Raw genomic sequence first — 12,262 nt, 5'->3', positions numbered from 1 at the left:
AGTGACGGCCACCGTACTTAAACAGGGCTCAAACCAGGCCATCCGCTTCTTTGTGATGACTGTGCTGTGCAATTGGTACAAAGGTGAGTGTCCGGAGATGGATATCATCCCGTCTCCTTTACCCATTGAGGGGGAGGTCGGGATTGGAAAGGTCTGGTACCATCGCAATGACAGTGCAGCGTCTGACTGTTTCCACCACCTCGGACCTGGGTCACTGCGGCCAGGATTCAATCACCAGCCCTCGGGCCCCAAACCCTGAACCAAGCTCACTGTCCCGGCCCGTGTCATCCAGCAGAACACCCGCCCCGGGGGCAACCTACCTCCACATCACTGTCACTGAAGTCGATGACAGACAGCGCTTTGCGCACAGTTTTCCAGTCGTTCTTGTCATTGATGGAGCTCACTTTGGCACACTGACCCTGAAACGCAGGACAAACACTCGGTCAGTCGAGGGATATCCTCACACCCCCCCCCCCCCTCCACTCACTGACTGGGGGGCACCCGCTCGATCTCACAGCGACACAGAGTGGGTTCTTCCGGGGAACGTGATTTAGGAATAAAGTTTACTGGTGGAGGAAGGAGGAAGGAAAATCAGTCGCCCCATCCCGTCCCGTCCCCCCTCCAAGTCTGTTGTCCCCCCCCACCCCCCAGTCTCTGCAACCACCCCCTCCCCCAGTCACTGCTGTAGCCCCCCTCCTCCCCGCCCCCCCTCCAAGTCTGTCGTTCCCTCCCCCTCCTCCCTCCAGTCTCTGCAACCACCTCCCCCCACCCCCCCCCTCTACCCCTCCCCCCCCTCCTCTATCCACTCCCTCCTCCCTCTTCCCCTTCTCTCTCTCTCTCTCTCTCTCTCTCTCTCCCCCTCTCTCTCTCTCTCTCTCTCTCCTCTCCCTCTCCCCTCCCCCCCCCGCCCTCTCTCTCTCCCTTTCTCCCCCCTCCCTCACCTTGATGAGGTACTGGTAGCTCTGGGGATTGCGTTCCCAGTCCCAGCCTCCTCAGCAGGTCGTCTTCGCCTCCTTCAATCACTTGGTAAAAGATGTGGAAGTTCCTCTCGCCGTGATTCTGGTGGACGACCCGGGATTTCTCCAGCAGGTAATTGAGGATGTGACCTCCGACCGGTGCCCCTACAACACAAACACAGCCCGTGACCTCCGACCCGTGCCCCCTACAACACAAACACAGCCCGTGACCTCCGACCCGTGCCCCCTACAACACAAACACAGCCCGTGACCTCCGACCCGTGCCCCCTACAACACAAACACAGCCCGTGACCTCCGACTGGTGCCCCCTACAACACAAACACAGCCCGTGACCTCCGACCCGTGCCCCCCACAACACAAACACAGCCCGTGACCTCCGACTGGTGCCCCCTACAACACAAACACAGCCCGTGACCTCCGACCCGTGCCCCCCACAACACAAACACAGCCCGTGACCTCCGACTGGTGCCCCCTACAACACAAACACAGCCCGTGACCTCCGACTGGTGCCCCCCACACACAAACACAGCCCGTGACCTCTGACCCGTGCCCCCCACAACACAAACACAGCCCGTGACCTCCGACCCGTGCCCCCTACAACACAAACACAGCCCGTGACCTCCGACAGGTGCCCCCCACAACACAAACACAGCCCGTGACCTCCGACCCGTGCCCCCCACAACACAAACACAGCCCGTGACCTCCGACCCGTGCCCCCCACAACACAAACACAGCCCGTGACCCCCGACTGGTGCCCCCCACAACACAAACACAGCCCGTGACCTCCGACTGGTGCCCCCTACAACACAAACACAGCCCGTGACTTCCGACCCGTGCCCCCCACAACACAAACACAGCCCGTGACCTCCGACTGGTGCCCCCTACAACACAAACACAGCCCGTGACCTCCGACCCGTGCCCCCCACAACACAAACACAGCCCGTGACCTCCGACTGGTGCCCCCTACAACACAAACACAGGTCACCGTCAGTCTGGCCAACACTTGCCTCAAACACACTTCACCGGAGTATCCACACCCCAGACAGTTTACAGCTTACTGCCCGGCTGGGTGAAGAAATGGGGACAGCAGGGCTGGGCGAACAGGAAGTCTCAGTCTACGAGACCTGACACAAAAATCATCAGAATGTCTGGAAACTACGAGAAGCTAGCCCCCCCACCCCCACCCCGATAAATCGCAATCTCACCGCCTGGTCCGCTCATTGCGTCCCGTATTTACACATCTTCACACTCCTCACTCCACTCCCACTCCGGCCACTCCATCCTCGGCCTCCTACACTGTTCTAATGAAGCTCAACACAGGCTCGAGGAACAACACCTCACCTTCCGATTAGGCACTTTACAGTCTTCGGGACTCAACATCGAGTTCAACAGTTTCAGATCCCAAGCCCTGCCTGTATTGTTTCACACGGCAGCTGTTGCTGATTCTGCCATTCCCATTTACACCCCCTCTAGACCCAGCTTTTATTCATTTACTTGTCCCGTTACCATCTCCTTTTGCTTTGCACCATCATCGCTTTGTCATTTCATCTCTCCTGCCTCCCACCGGATCACAGACCCTCCCGTTTGTTCATTACTCCCTCCGCCCATTCCCCGCCTCTGTACTTACTTAAAACCTGTCACATCTCCAACTGTTTCCAGTTGTGATGAAAGGCCATTGACCGGAAACATTAACTCTGTCTCTCTCTCTCCACATATGCTGCCTGACCCACTGAGTATTTTCACTGTTTTCCGTTTTTATTTCTTATGTTCCGAGTACGGGAATGTTATTCCCAGTATTTACACACCCTCTACTCCGGGAATGTCGCTCCAGCTTACCCTGAAGTCAAACTGGATGTCCATGTATTTGCCAAACCGACTGGAGTTGTCATTGCGGAGAGTTTTAGCATTTCCAAACGCCTGAAAAACACAAAAAAAGGAAGGTCGGGCTGGGTCTGACCTCAGGTTTGTGAGCTGTGACCCCTCGCTCTCAGCCCGTGACCCCTCGCTCTCGGCCCGTGACCCCTCGCTCTCGGCCCGTGACCCCTCGCTCTCAGGCCGCGAGCAGCGACCCCTCGCTCTCGGCCCGTGACCCCTCTCTCTCGGCCCGTGACCCCTCGCTCTCAGGCCGCGAGCAGTGACCCCTCGCTCTCGGCCCGTGACCCCTCGCTCTCAGGCCGCGAGCAGCGACCCCTCGCTCTCGGCCCGTGACCCCTCGCTCTCAGGCCGCGAGCCGCGACCCCTCGCTCTCGGCCAGTGACCCCTCGCTCTCAGGCCGCGAGCAGCGACCCCTCGCTCCCGGCCCGCGACCCCTCGCTCTCGGCCCGCGACCCCTCGCTCTCGGCCCGCGACCCCTCGCTCTCGGCCAGTGACCCCTCGCTCTCGGCCCGCGACCCCTCGCTCTCGGCCCGCGACCCCTCGCTCTCGGCCCGCGACCCCTCGCTCTCGGCCAGTGACCCCTCGCTCTCGGCCCGCGACCCCGCTCTCGGCCCGCGACCCCTCGCTCTCGGCCCGCGACCCCTCGCTCTCGGCCCGCGACCCCTCGCTCTCGGCCCGCGAGCAGCGACCCCTCGCTCTCGGCCCGCGACCCCTCGCTCTCGGCCCGCGACCCCTCGCTCTCGGCCCGCGACCCCTCGCTCTCGGGCGAGTACATTTCTGTTACAAAGCTCCAAACTCCAGGTGTAGATTCTGACGATTCCAAATTTTGGATTCAGCACCATTGCCGAACACGTTCATTTCTCAGCACCGTCTCCCTCCCCTCCCCATCCACCCGGAGACAGGGGGCGGATTCCCCATCCCAGTAATCCACATCAGATCCAGCAGCGATGAATTCCCAAGGACACGCACAAGGTGGCTTTGCGAAGAGCAGAGGCCCCATCATCGCCCTCTCAGCTCCTCACTTGGCCGGCTGGTGTGGCGGGATGTGTCCTTGTACCAATCGGAAGACAAGGACTTGCATTTCTATGGCGCCTTTGACACCCTCAGATCGTCCCATAACGCTTTACAGCCAATGAAGTACTTTCTGAAAAAACGTGGCAGCCAATTTGCACACAGCAAGCTCCCACAAACAGTGACGTAATAATAATCAGATAATTGGTTGGTTGAGGAATAAATATTGGCCAGGACACTGGGGAGAACTCCATTACTCTTCTTCCAATAGTGGCCGTGGGATCTTTTACGTCCACCTGAGAGAGCAGACGGAGCCTTGGTTTATAGTCTCATCTGAAAGATGGCACCTTCAATAGTGCAATGCTCCCTCAGTACTGCCCCTCCGACAGTGCAACGCTCCCTCACTACCGCTCCTCCAACAGTTCGGCGCTCCCTCAGTACTGCCCCTCCGACAGTGCGGCGCTCCCTCAGTACTGCCCCTCCGACAGTGCGGCGCACCCTCAGTACCGCCCCTCCAACAGTGCGGCGCTCCCTCAGTACTGACCCTCCGACAGTGCGGTGCTCCCTCAGTACTGCCCCTCCAACAGTGCGGCGCTCCCTCAGTACCGCCCCTCCGACAGTGCGGTGCTCCCTCAGTACTGCCCCTCCAACAGTGCGGCACTCCCTCAGTACTGCCCCTCCAACAGTGCGGCGCTCCCTCAGTACTGCCCCTCCAACAGTGCGGCGCTCCCTCAGTACTGCCCCTCCAACAGTGCGGCACTCCCTCACTACTGCCCCTCCAACAGTGCGGGGCTCCCTCAGTACTGCCCCTCCAACAGTGCGGTGCTCCCTCAGTACTGCCCCTCCGACAGTGCGGCGCTCCCTCAGTACTGTCCCTCCGACAGCGCAGCGCTCCCTCAGTACTGACCCTCCGACAGTGCGGCGCTCCCTCAGTACTGCCCCTCCGACAGTACGGCACTCCCTCAGTACTGCCCCTCCGACAGTGCGGCGCTCCCTCAGTACTGCGTTAGAGTGTCAGCCTGGAAAATGGGGCTCGAGTCCCTGGAGTGGGACTTGAACCCACAACCTCCTGACTCAGAGGTGAGGGTGCTGCCCACTGAGCCACAGCAGACACATTGTACAAGGCCAAGTACAAGGGGCCTCCTCACTGATACCGACAGCAGCCTGATGGCTACTTGTTCACCTCATCAGCCCTGTGCACGAGGCTGGGCCGCTGCTCCCGTGTTTGGAGCCTTGCAGGATTGACTCGTCCTCCAACGTTGCCTCTCGCATGTGGGGGACGACCCCGAGGCCGCGCTCAGCGTCTCCCCACAAAGGCCTGGAGATCAGGAGCAGATTGGATGGGAGATTGCAGGCACATTATACCCTGGGACGCCTCATGGAGCGTGTGACTGTAAAATACACCCCAGCACCGAGCAGAGGGCTGCGTACCTCCAGCACCGGGTTAGACTGCAGCAGGCGATCTCGCACCGTCTCCACTCTCACGCTGGTCGGGCAGGTCACCGCGTAGTACTGAAGGATCTTCTTGGAGGCTTCGGTTTTGCCGGCTCCGCTCTCTCCGGAGATCAGGATGCACTGGTCCTTCCTCTCCGATCGCATCGAGCGGTACGAGTTGTCCGAGATGGCGTATCTGCGAAGCACAGAGGAGACGGATAAGGATGGGTATTTGGGAACATATAGAAACATAGAAACTAGGAGCAGTAGTAGGCCATTCGGCCCTTCGAGTCTGCACCGCCATTCAATATGATCATGGCTGATCCTCTATCTCAACACCATGTTCCCGCTTTCTCCCCATACCCCTTGATGCCTTTTGTGTCTAGAAATCTATCTATCTCCCTCTTAAATATATTCAGTGACTTGGTCTCCACAGCCTTCTGTGGTAGAGAATTCCACAGGTTCACCACCCTCTGCGTGAAAACATTTCTCCTCATCTCGCTCCTAAATTTCCTATCCCGTATCCTGAGACTGTGACCCCCTTGTTCTAGACTTCCCAGCCCCGGGAAACATCCTCCCGCATCCAGTCTGTCCAACCCAGTCAGAATTTTATACGTTTCAATGAGATCCCCTCTCATTCTTCTAAACTCTAGTGAATACAGGCCTAGTCGACCCAATCTCTCCTCATACGACAGTCCTGCCATCCCAGGAATCAGTCTGGTGAACCTTCGCTGCACTCCCTCTACGGCAAGTATATCCTTCCTTAGGTAAGGAGACCCAAACTGCACACAATACTCCAGGTGTGGTCTCACCAGGGCCCTGTATAACTGTAGTAAGACCTCCTTGCTCCTGTACTCAAATACAAGCCCAGTCTGTGCAACCTGTCCTCGTAATTTAACCCTTTCAGCCCCGGGGATATAATTCTGGTGAATCTGTGCTGCTCCCCATCTAAGGCCGATATATCATCACTGAGGGACGGGGCCCAGGACTGAGCGCAGTGACTCCAGACGGAGTCTGACCAGAACTTTATGTAACTATAACCTTCTCTCCGCTCCCTTGGTGGCCATTCCTCATGCATGAGCCTAGACGGTCGCTATTTGGCCATAGGGTCTTCACCGCTGAGCCCAACCCTGTCTTTACCCGTCATGCACCTGGTGTTGGTCAGGGTCTCTGGCCGATTTCCCCTCACTCCCACAGTGTGTCCCATCTATACGATGCACTGCAGCAACTCGCCAAGGCTCCCAAACCCATGACCTCTACCGCCTAGAAGGACAAGGGCAGCAGGCGCATGGGAACTACACTTCAAAAATACTTCATTGGCTGTAAAGTGCTTTGGGTTGTCCTGAAGTCTTGAAAGGCCTTGCCAGCGATGCCCGCATCCCGAGAATGAATACAAGAGAAAAATAGGAGCTACAACCTCCTAATTAACCAAGGAAAGAGTAGGGCCTATTAGAGACCATAAAGGTAATGTGCGTGTGGAGGTGGAATACTTTGCATCTGTTTTCACAAAAGAGAGGGTCGGTGCAGACTTTGCAATCAGGGAGGAGGAGTGTGAAATATTAGATGAAATAAACATAGTGAGAGAGGCAGTATTAAGGGGTTTAGCATCTTTGAAAGTGGCTAGATCCCCAGGCCCGGATGAAATGCATTCCCGGCTGTTAAGAGAAGCAAGAAAGGAATTAGCAGAGGCTCTGACCATCATTTTCCAAACCTTTCTGGCTACAGGTGTGGTGCCAGAAGACTGCTAACGTTGTACCGTCGTTTAAAAAGGGAGAAAGGGATAGACCGAGTAATTACAGGCCAGACAGCCCAACCTCGGTGGTGGTAAAATTATTGGAAAAAATTCTGAGAGACAGGATAAATCTTCATTTAGAAAGGACAGTCAGCATGGATTTGTTAAGGGACGGTCGTGTCTGACTAACTTGGTTAATGGTCGATGGGTGTTTTTGTGACCGGAAGGCTGTATCCAGTGGGGTTCCACAGGGCTCAGTGCTGGGTCCCTTGATTTTTGTGGTATATATCAATGAGTTCGACTTGAATGTAGGGGGTATGATTAAGAAGTTTGCAGATGATACAAAAATTGGCCGTGTGGTTGATAATGAAGAAGAAAGCTGCGGACTGCAGGAAGATATCGATGGACTGGTCAGGTGGGCAGAACAGTGGCAAATGGAATTCAATCCGGAGAAGTGTGAAGTAATGCATTTAGGGAGGTCTAACAAGGCAAGGGAATACACATTAAATGGTACAACACTGAGAAGTGTAGAGGAACAAAGGGACCTGGGAGTGCAGGTCCACAGATCCCTGAAGGTAGCAGGCCAGGTAGATAAGGTGGTTAAGAAGGAATATGGAATACTTGCCTTTATTAGTCGAGGCATAGAATATAAGAGCAGGGAGGTTATGCTTGAACTGTATAAAATATTAGTTAGGCCACAACTCTAGAGTACTGCGTGCAGTTCTGGTCACCGCATTACAGGAAAGATGTGATTGCACTGGAGAGGGTACAGAGGAGATTTATGAGGATGTTGCCTGGACTGGAGAATTTTAGCTATGAGGAAGGATTGGATAGGCTGGGGTTGTTTTCTCTAGAACAGAGGGGACTGAGGGGTGACCTTATTGAGGTGTATAAAATTATGAGGGGCCTGGATACAGTGGATAGAAAGGTCCTATTTCCCTCAGCAGAAGGGTCAATGACCAGGGGGCATAAAATAATTGGTGGGGGGGTGGGGGGGAAGGTTTAGAGGGGATATGAGATGAACTTTTTTCACCCAGAGTGTGGTGAGGGTCTGGAACTCACGGCCTGAAAGGGTGGTAGAGGCAGAAACCCTCACCACATTTAAAAAGTACTTGGATGTGCACCTGAAGTGCTGTAACCTACAGGGCTACGGACCGAGAGCTGGGAAGTGGGATTAGGCTGGATAGCTCTTTGTTGGCGTGGACACGATGGGCCGAATGGCCTCCATCTGTGCTGTAAATTTTTATGATTCTGCGAATTTGATTCTGAACAACTCCGTCCAAATTTGAATACAGTTGTAAACCAATTGTTATGGGAAATTACCCAAAAAGACAAGTTGCCTTGGCCAATGTGCAATCCCCAGACATTAACTCGCAGATACCATCAGCTTACGCCCGAGTAACTTTCCCCGACCAGCAGTTCTGTCAATGAGCCAAGTTCCTCTTCCATTTGAGGAACAATTGTCTGGCTGGAAAATTTTGGAACCTGTGGAACCCATCACACATACAAACACAACCGGCCATCGTCTCCAAGCAACCTTCCACAATCAACATAAATAACAGAGGGTTCAGGACCTTGGGAGATCACCGAAAACCACAAACAGTGCAAACATTAACACATTGCCAACCACAGCACGGAGGCCGAGGATCAAGGGTTCCCTCAGTACTGCGCTCCCTCAGTACTGCCCCTCCAACAGTGCGGCGCTCCCTCAGTACTGCCCCTCCAACAGTGTGGCGCTCTCTCAGTACTGCCTCCCCGACAGCGCGGCGCTCCCTCAGTACTGCTCCTCCAATAGCGCGGCACTCCCTCAGTACTGCCCCTCCAACAGTGCGGGGCTCCCTCAGCACTGCCCCTCCGACAGTGCAGCGCTCCCTCAGTACTGCCTCCCCGACAGCGCGGGGCTCCCTCAGCACTGCCCCTCCGACAGTGCGGCGCTCCCTCAGTACTGCACCTCCGACAGTGCGGCACTCCCTCAGCACTGCCCCTCCGACAGTGCGGCACTCCCTCAGTACTGCACCTCCGACAATGCGGCGCTCCCTCAGTACTGCCCCTCCGACAGTGCGGCGCTCCCTCAGTACTGCCCCTCCGACAGTGCGGCGCTCCCTCAGTACTGCCCCTCCAACAGTGCGGCACTCCCTCAGTACTGCCCCTCCGACAGTGCGGCGCTCCCTCAGTACTGCCCCTCCGACAGTGCGGCGCTCCCTCGGTACTGCCCCTCCGACAGTGCGGCGCTCCCTCGGTACTGCCCCTCCGACAGTGCAGCGCTCCCTCAGTACTGCCCCTCCGACAGTGCAGCGCTCCCTCAGTACTGCCCCCCCTCAGTACTGCCCCTCCAACAGTGCGGCACTCCCTCAGTACTGCCCCTCCAACAGTGCGGCACTCCCTCAGTACTGCCCCTCCAACAGTGCGGCGCTCCCTCAGTACTGCCCCTCCAACAGTGCGGCGCTCCCTCAGTACTGCACCTTATCGAATGCCTTTTGGAAATCTAAATACACCACATCCATTGGTACACCTCTATCCACCATGCTCGTTATATCCTCAAAGAATTCTAGTAAATTAGTTAAACATGATTTCTGTCATTCGGAAAATGCTGGAGTCCATTATTAAGGAAGCAGTAGCGGGACATTTGGAAAAGCATAATTCAATCAAGCAGAGTCAGCATGGTTTTATGAAAGGGAAATCATGTTTGACAAATTTGCTGGAGTTCTTTGAGGATGTAACGAGCAGGGTGGATAAGGGGGAACCAGTGGATGTGGTGTATTTGGATTTCCAGAAGGCATTCGATAAGGTGCCACATAAAAGGTTACTGCACAAGATAAAAGTTCACTGGGTTGGGGGTAATATATTAGCCATTCGGCCCTTCGAGCCTGTAACACCATTCAATAAGATCATGGCTGATCATTCACCTCTTTCCTGCTTTCTCTCCATACCCCTTGATCCCTTTAGCCATAAGGGCCATATCTAACTCCCTCTTGAATATATCCAATGAACTGGCATCAACAACTCTCTGCGGTAGAGAATTCCACAGGTCAACAACTCTCTGAGTGAAGAAGTTTCTCCTCATCTCAGTCCTAAATGACTTACCCCTTATCCTTAGACTGTGTCCCCTGGTTCTGGACTTCCCCAACATCGGGAACATTCTTCCTGCATCTAACCTGTCCAGTCCCGTTAGAATTTTATATGTTTCTATGAGATCCCCTCTCATCTTTCTAAACTCCAGTGAATACAGGTCCAGTCGATCCAGTCTCTCCTCATATGTCAGTCCAGCCATCCCGGGAATCAGTCTGGTCAACCTTCGCTGCACTCCCTCAATAGCAAGAACATCCTTCCTCAGATTGGGAGACCAAAACTGAACACAATATTCCAGGTGAGGCCTCACCAAGGTCCTGTACAATTGTAGTAAGACCTCCTTGCTCCTGTACTCAAATCCCCTAGCTATGAAGGCCAACATACCATTTGCCTTCTTCACCGCCTGCTGTACCTGCATGCCAACCTTCAATGACTGATGTACCATGACACCCAGGTCTCGTTGCACCTCCCCTTTTCCTAATCTGCCGCCATTCAGAGTCGGGATAAATGCGTCATTTTCCGGTTGGCAGTAACTAGTGGGGTGCCGCAGGGATCAGTGCTGGTTTCTCAACTATTTACAATCTATATTAATGATTTGGATGAAGGGACTGAGTGTAACGTAGCCAAGTTTTCTGATGATACAAAGATGGGAGGAAAAGCAAATTGTGAGGAGGACACACAAAATCTGCAGAGTTATAGACAGGCTCAGTGAGTGGGCAAATATTTGGCAGATGGCGTATAATGTGGGAAAATGTGAGGTTATCCACTTTGGCAGAAAAAAATAGAAGCACAAATTATGATTTAAATAGAGAAAAATTGCAAAGTGCTGCAGTACAGAGGGACCTGGGGGTCCTTGTGCATAAAACACAAAAAGTTAGTATGCAGGTACAGCAAGTGATCAGGAAGGCAAATGGAATGTTGGCCTTTATTGCAAGGGGGATAGAGTATAAAAGCAGAGAAGTCCTGCTACAACTGTACAGGGTATTGGTGAGGCCACACCTGGAGTACTGCGTACAGTTTTGGTCTCTGTATTTAAGGAAGGATATACTTGCATTGGAGGCTGTTCAGAGAAGGTTCACTCGGTTGATTCCGGGGATGAGGGGGTTGACTTATGAAGATAGGTTGAGTAGGTTGGGCCTATACTCAGTGGAGTTCAGAAGAATGAGAGGTGATCTTATCGAAACATATGATAATGAGGAGACATAATCTCATTTAAAACTGAGATGGAAGAATTTCTTCTCTGAGGGTTGTAAATCTGTGGAATTCTCTGCCCCAGAGAGCTGTGGAGGCTGGGTCATTGAATATATTTAGGGCGGAGATAGACAGATTTTTGAGCGATAAGAGAGTGAAGGGTTATGGGGAGCGGGCAGGGAAGTGGAGCTGAGTCCATGATCAGATCAGCCATGATATAAAAGGGGGCAGGTGGCCTACTCCTGCTCCTACTTCTTATGTTCTTATGAACCCAATGTCTGTGGATCATTAGTTCAGGCCTGTGGGTTACTAGACCAGTGACATTAGCACAGTGCTGCCACCACCTGTTCAGGTGGAACCTTTCAGATCCTGATCAGTTACTCATTCACTTGGGAAGAGCGGAACTGAAGTGAGGCAGGTTTGGCACATTGACCGGGTCCCTGATGGTCAAACTGATACACCACACCCCCCCACCCCGCTGCCCCATTCGCCCCCTCCCTCACTCCCCGCCATACACCCATTCCCCCCTCCCTCACTGCCCCTCCGCCACACACCCAGTCCCCCAGGCCCCCTTCCCACCACCCCCCCCCCCCCCGCTGTCCCATTCGCCCCCTCCTTCACTCTCCCCCCGCCATACACACACTCTCCCCACCCCCCCCTCCCCGCCATACGCCCATCTTCCCACGCTGCCCCATTCGCCCCCCTCCCTTCCCTCCCCGCTCCCGCTGCCCCCCTTGTCCTGAGCTCCCGCTGTTTGGGATTCTGAACTTGTAAAACAGCAAGATGTAAACACTTGTATCAGCTGTAAATATTTCAGCAGCTCTGTTTGCCAGTTCGCTTGTCGAACACTGTTCCAGTCCGTCGCACTTACATGTGAGGCGAGACTTCATAGAAATTGACCCCTCTGTATCTCTCCATGTGCTGCTTGGTGTAGATCTCCAGCTCCTTATATGGATTGACCGAGACCAGGACC

The 12,262-nt window shown here is 54.6% G+C and overlaps 1 protein-coding gene across 1 annotated transcript; it reads right to left on the bottom strand.

The window, feature by feature from the left end:
- Nucleotides 1-254: 254 nt before the first annotated feature.
- LOC139250571 (unconventional myosin-Ic-like) lies at nucleotides 255-12,256 on the bottom strand. The gene is made up of 5 exons (XM_070872965.1): nucleotides 12,161-12,256; nucleotides 5,295-5,493; nucleotides 2,814-2,894; nucleotides 942-1,122; nucleotides 255-419 (listed from the first exon to the last, which is right to left on the bottom strand). The coding sequence occupies exons 1-5, from the start codon at nucleotides 12,205-12,207 to the stop codon at nucleotides 388-390; spliced, it is 540 nt and encodes a 179-aa protein (XP_070729066.1). The 5' UTR covers nucleotides 12,208-12,256; the 3' UTR covers nucleotides 255-387.
- Nucleotides 12,257-12,262: the final 6 nt, after the last annotated feature.

The sequence above is a fragment of the Pristiophorus japonicus genome, unplaced genomic scaffold, assembly GCF_044704955.1.
Source record: "Pristiophorus japonicus isolate sPriJap1 unplaced genomic scaffold, sPriJap1.hap1 HAP1_SCAFFOLD_3924, whole genome shotgun sequence".
Classification (NCBI taxonomy): Eukaryota; Metazoa; Chordata; class Chondrichthyes; family Pristiophoridae; genus Pristiophorus; species Pristiophorus japonicus.
The sequence above is the reverse complement of the archived record's forward strand: the minus strand, read 5'-3'. Positions and strand labels throughout refer to the sequence as shown.

What these genes read in the sequence shown, in the direction of transcription:
- LOC139250571 (XM_070872965.1), bottom strand. Translation starts at nt 12,207, where the DNA reads ATGGAGAGATACAGAGGGGTCAATTTCTATGAAGTCTCGCCTCACAT. An exon ending in ACATCCAGTTTGACTTCAGG is followed by an intron (nt 1,123 to 2,813) that starts GTAAGCTGGAGC and finishes GTTTGTGTTGTA; the next exon opens with GGGGCACCGGTCGGAGGTCA. An exon ending in GCTACCAGTACCTCATCAAG is followed by an intron (nt 420 to 941) that starts GTGAGGGAGGGG and finishes CCTGCGTTTCAG; the next exon opens with GGTCAGTGTGCCAAAGTGAG.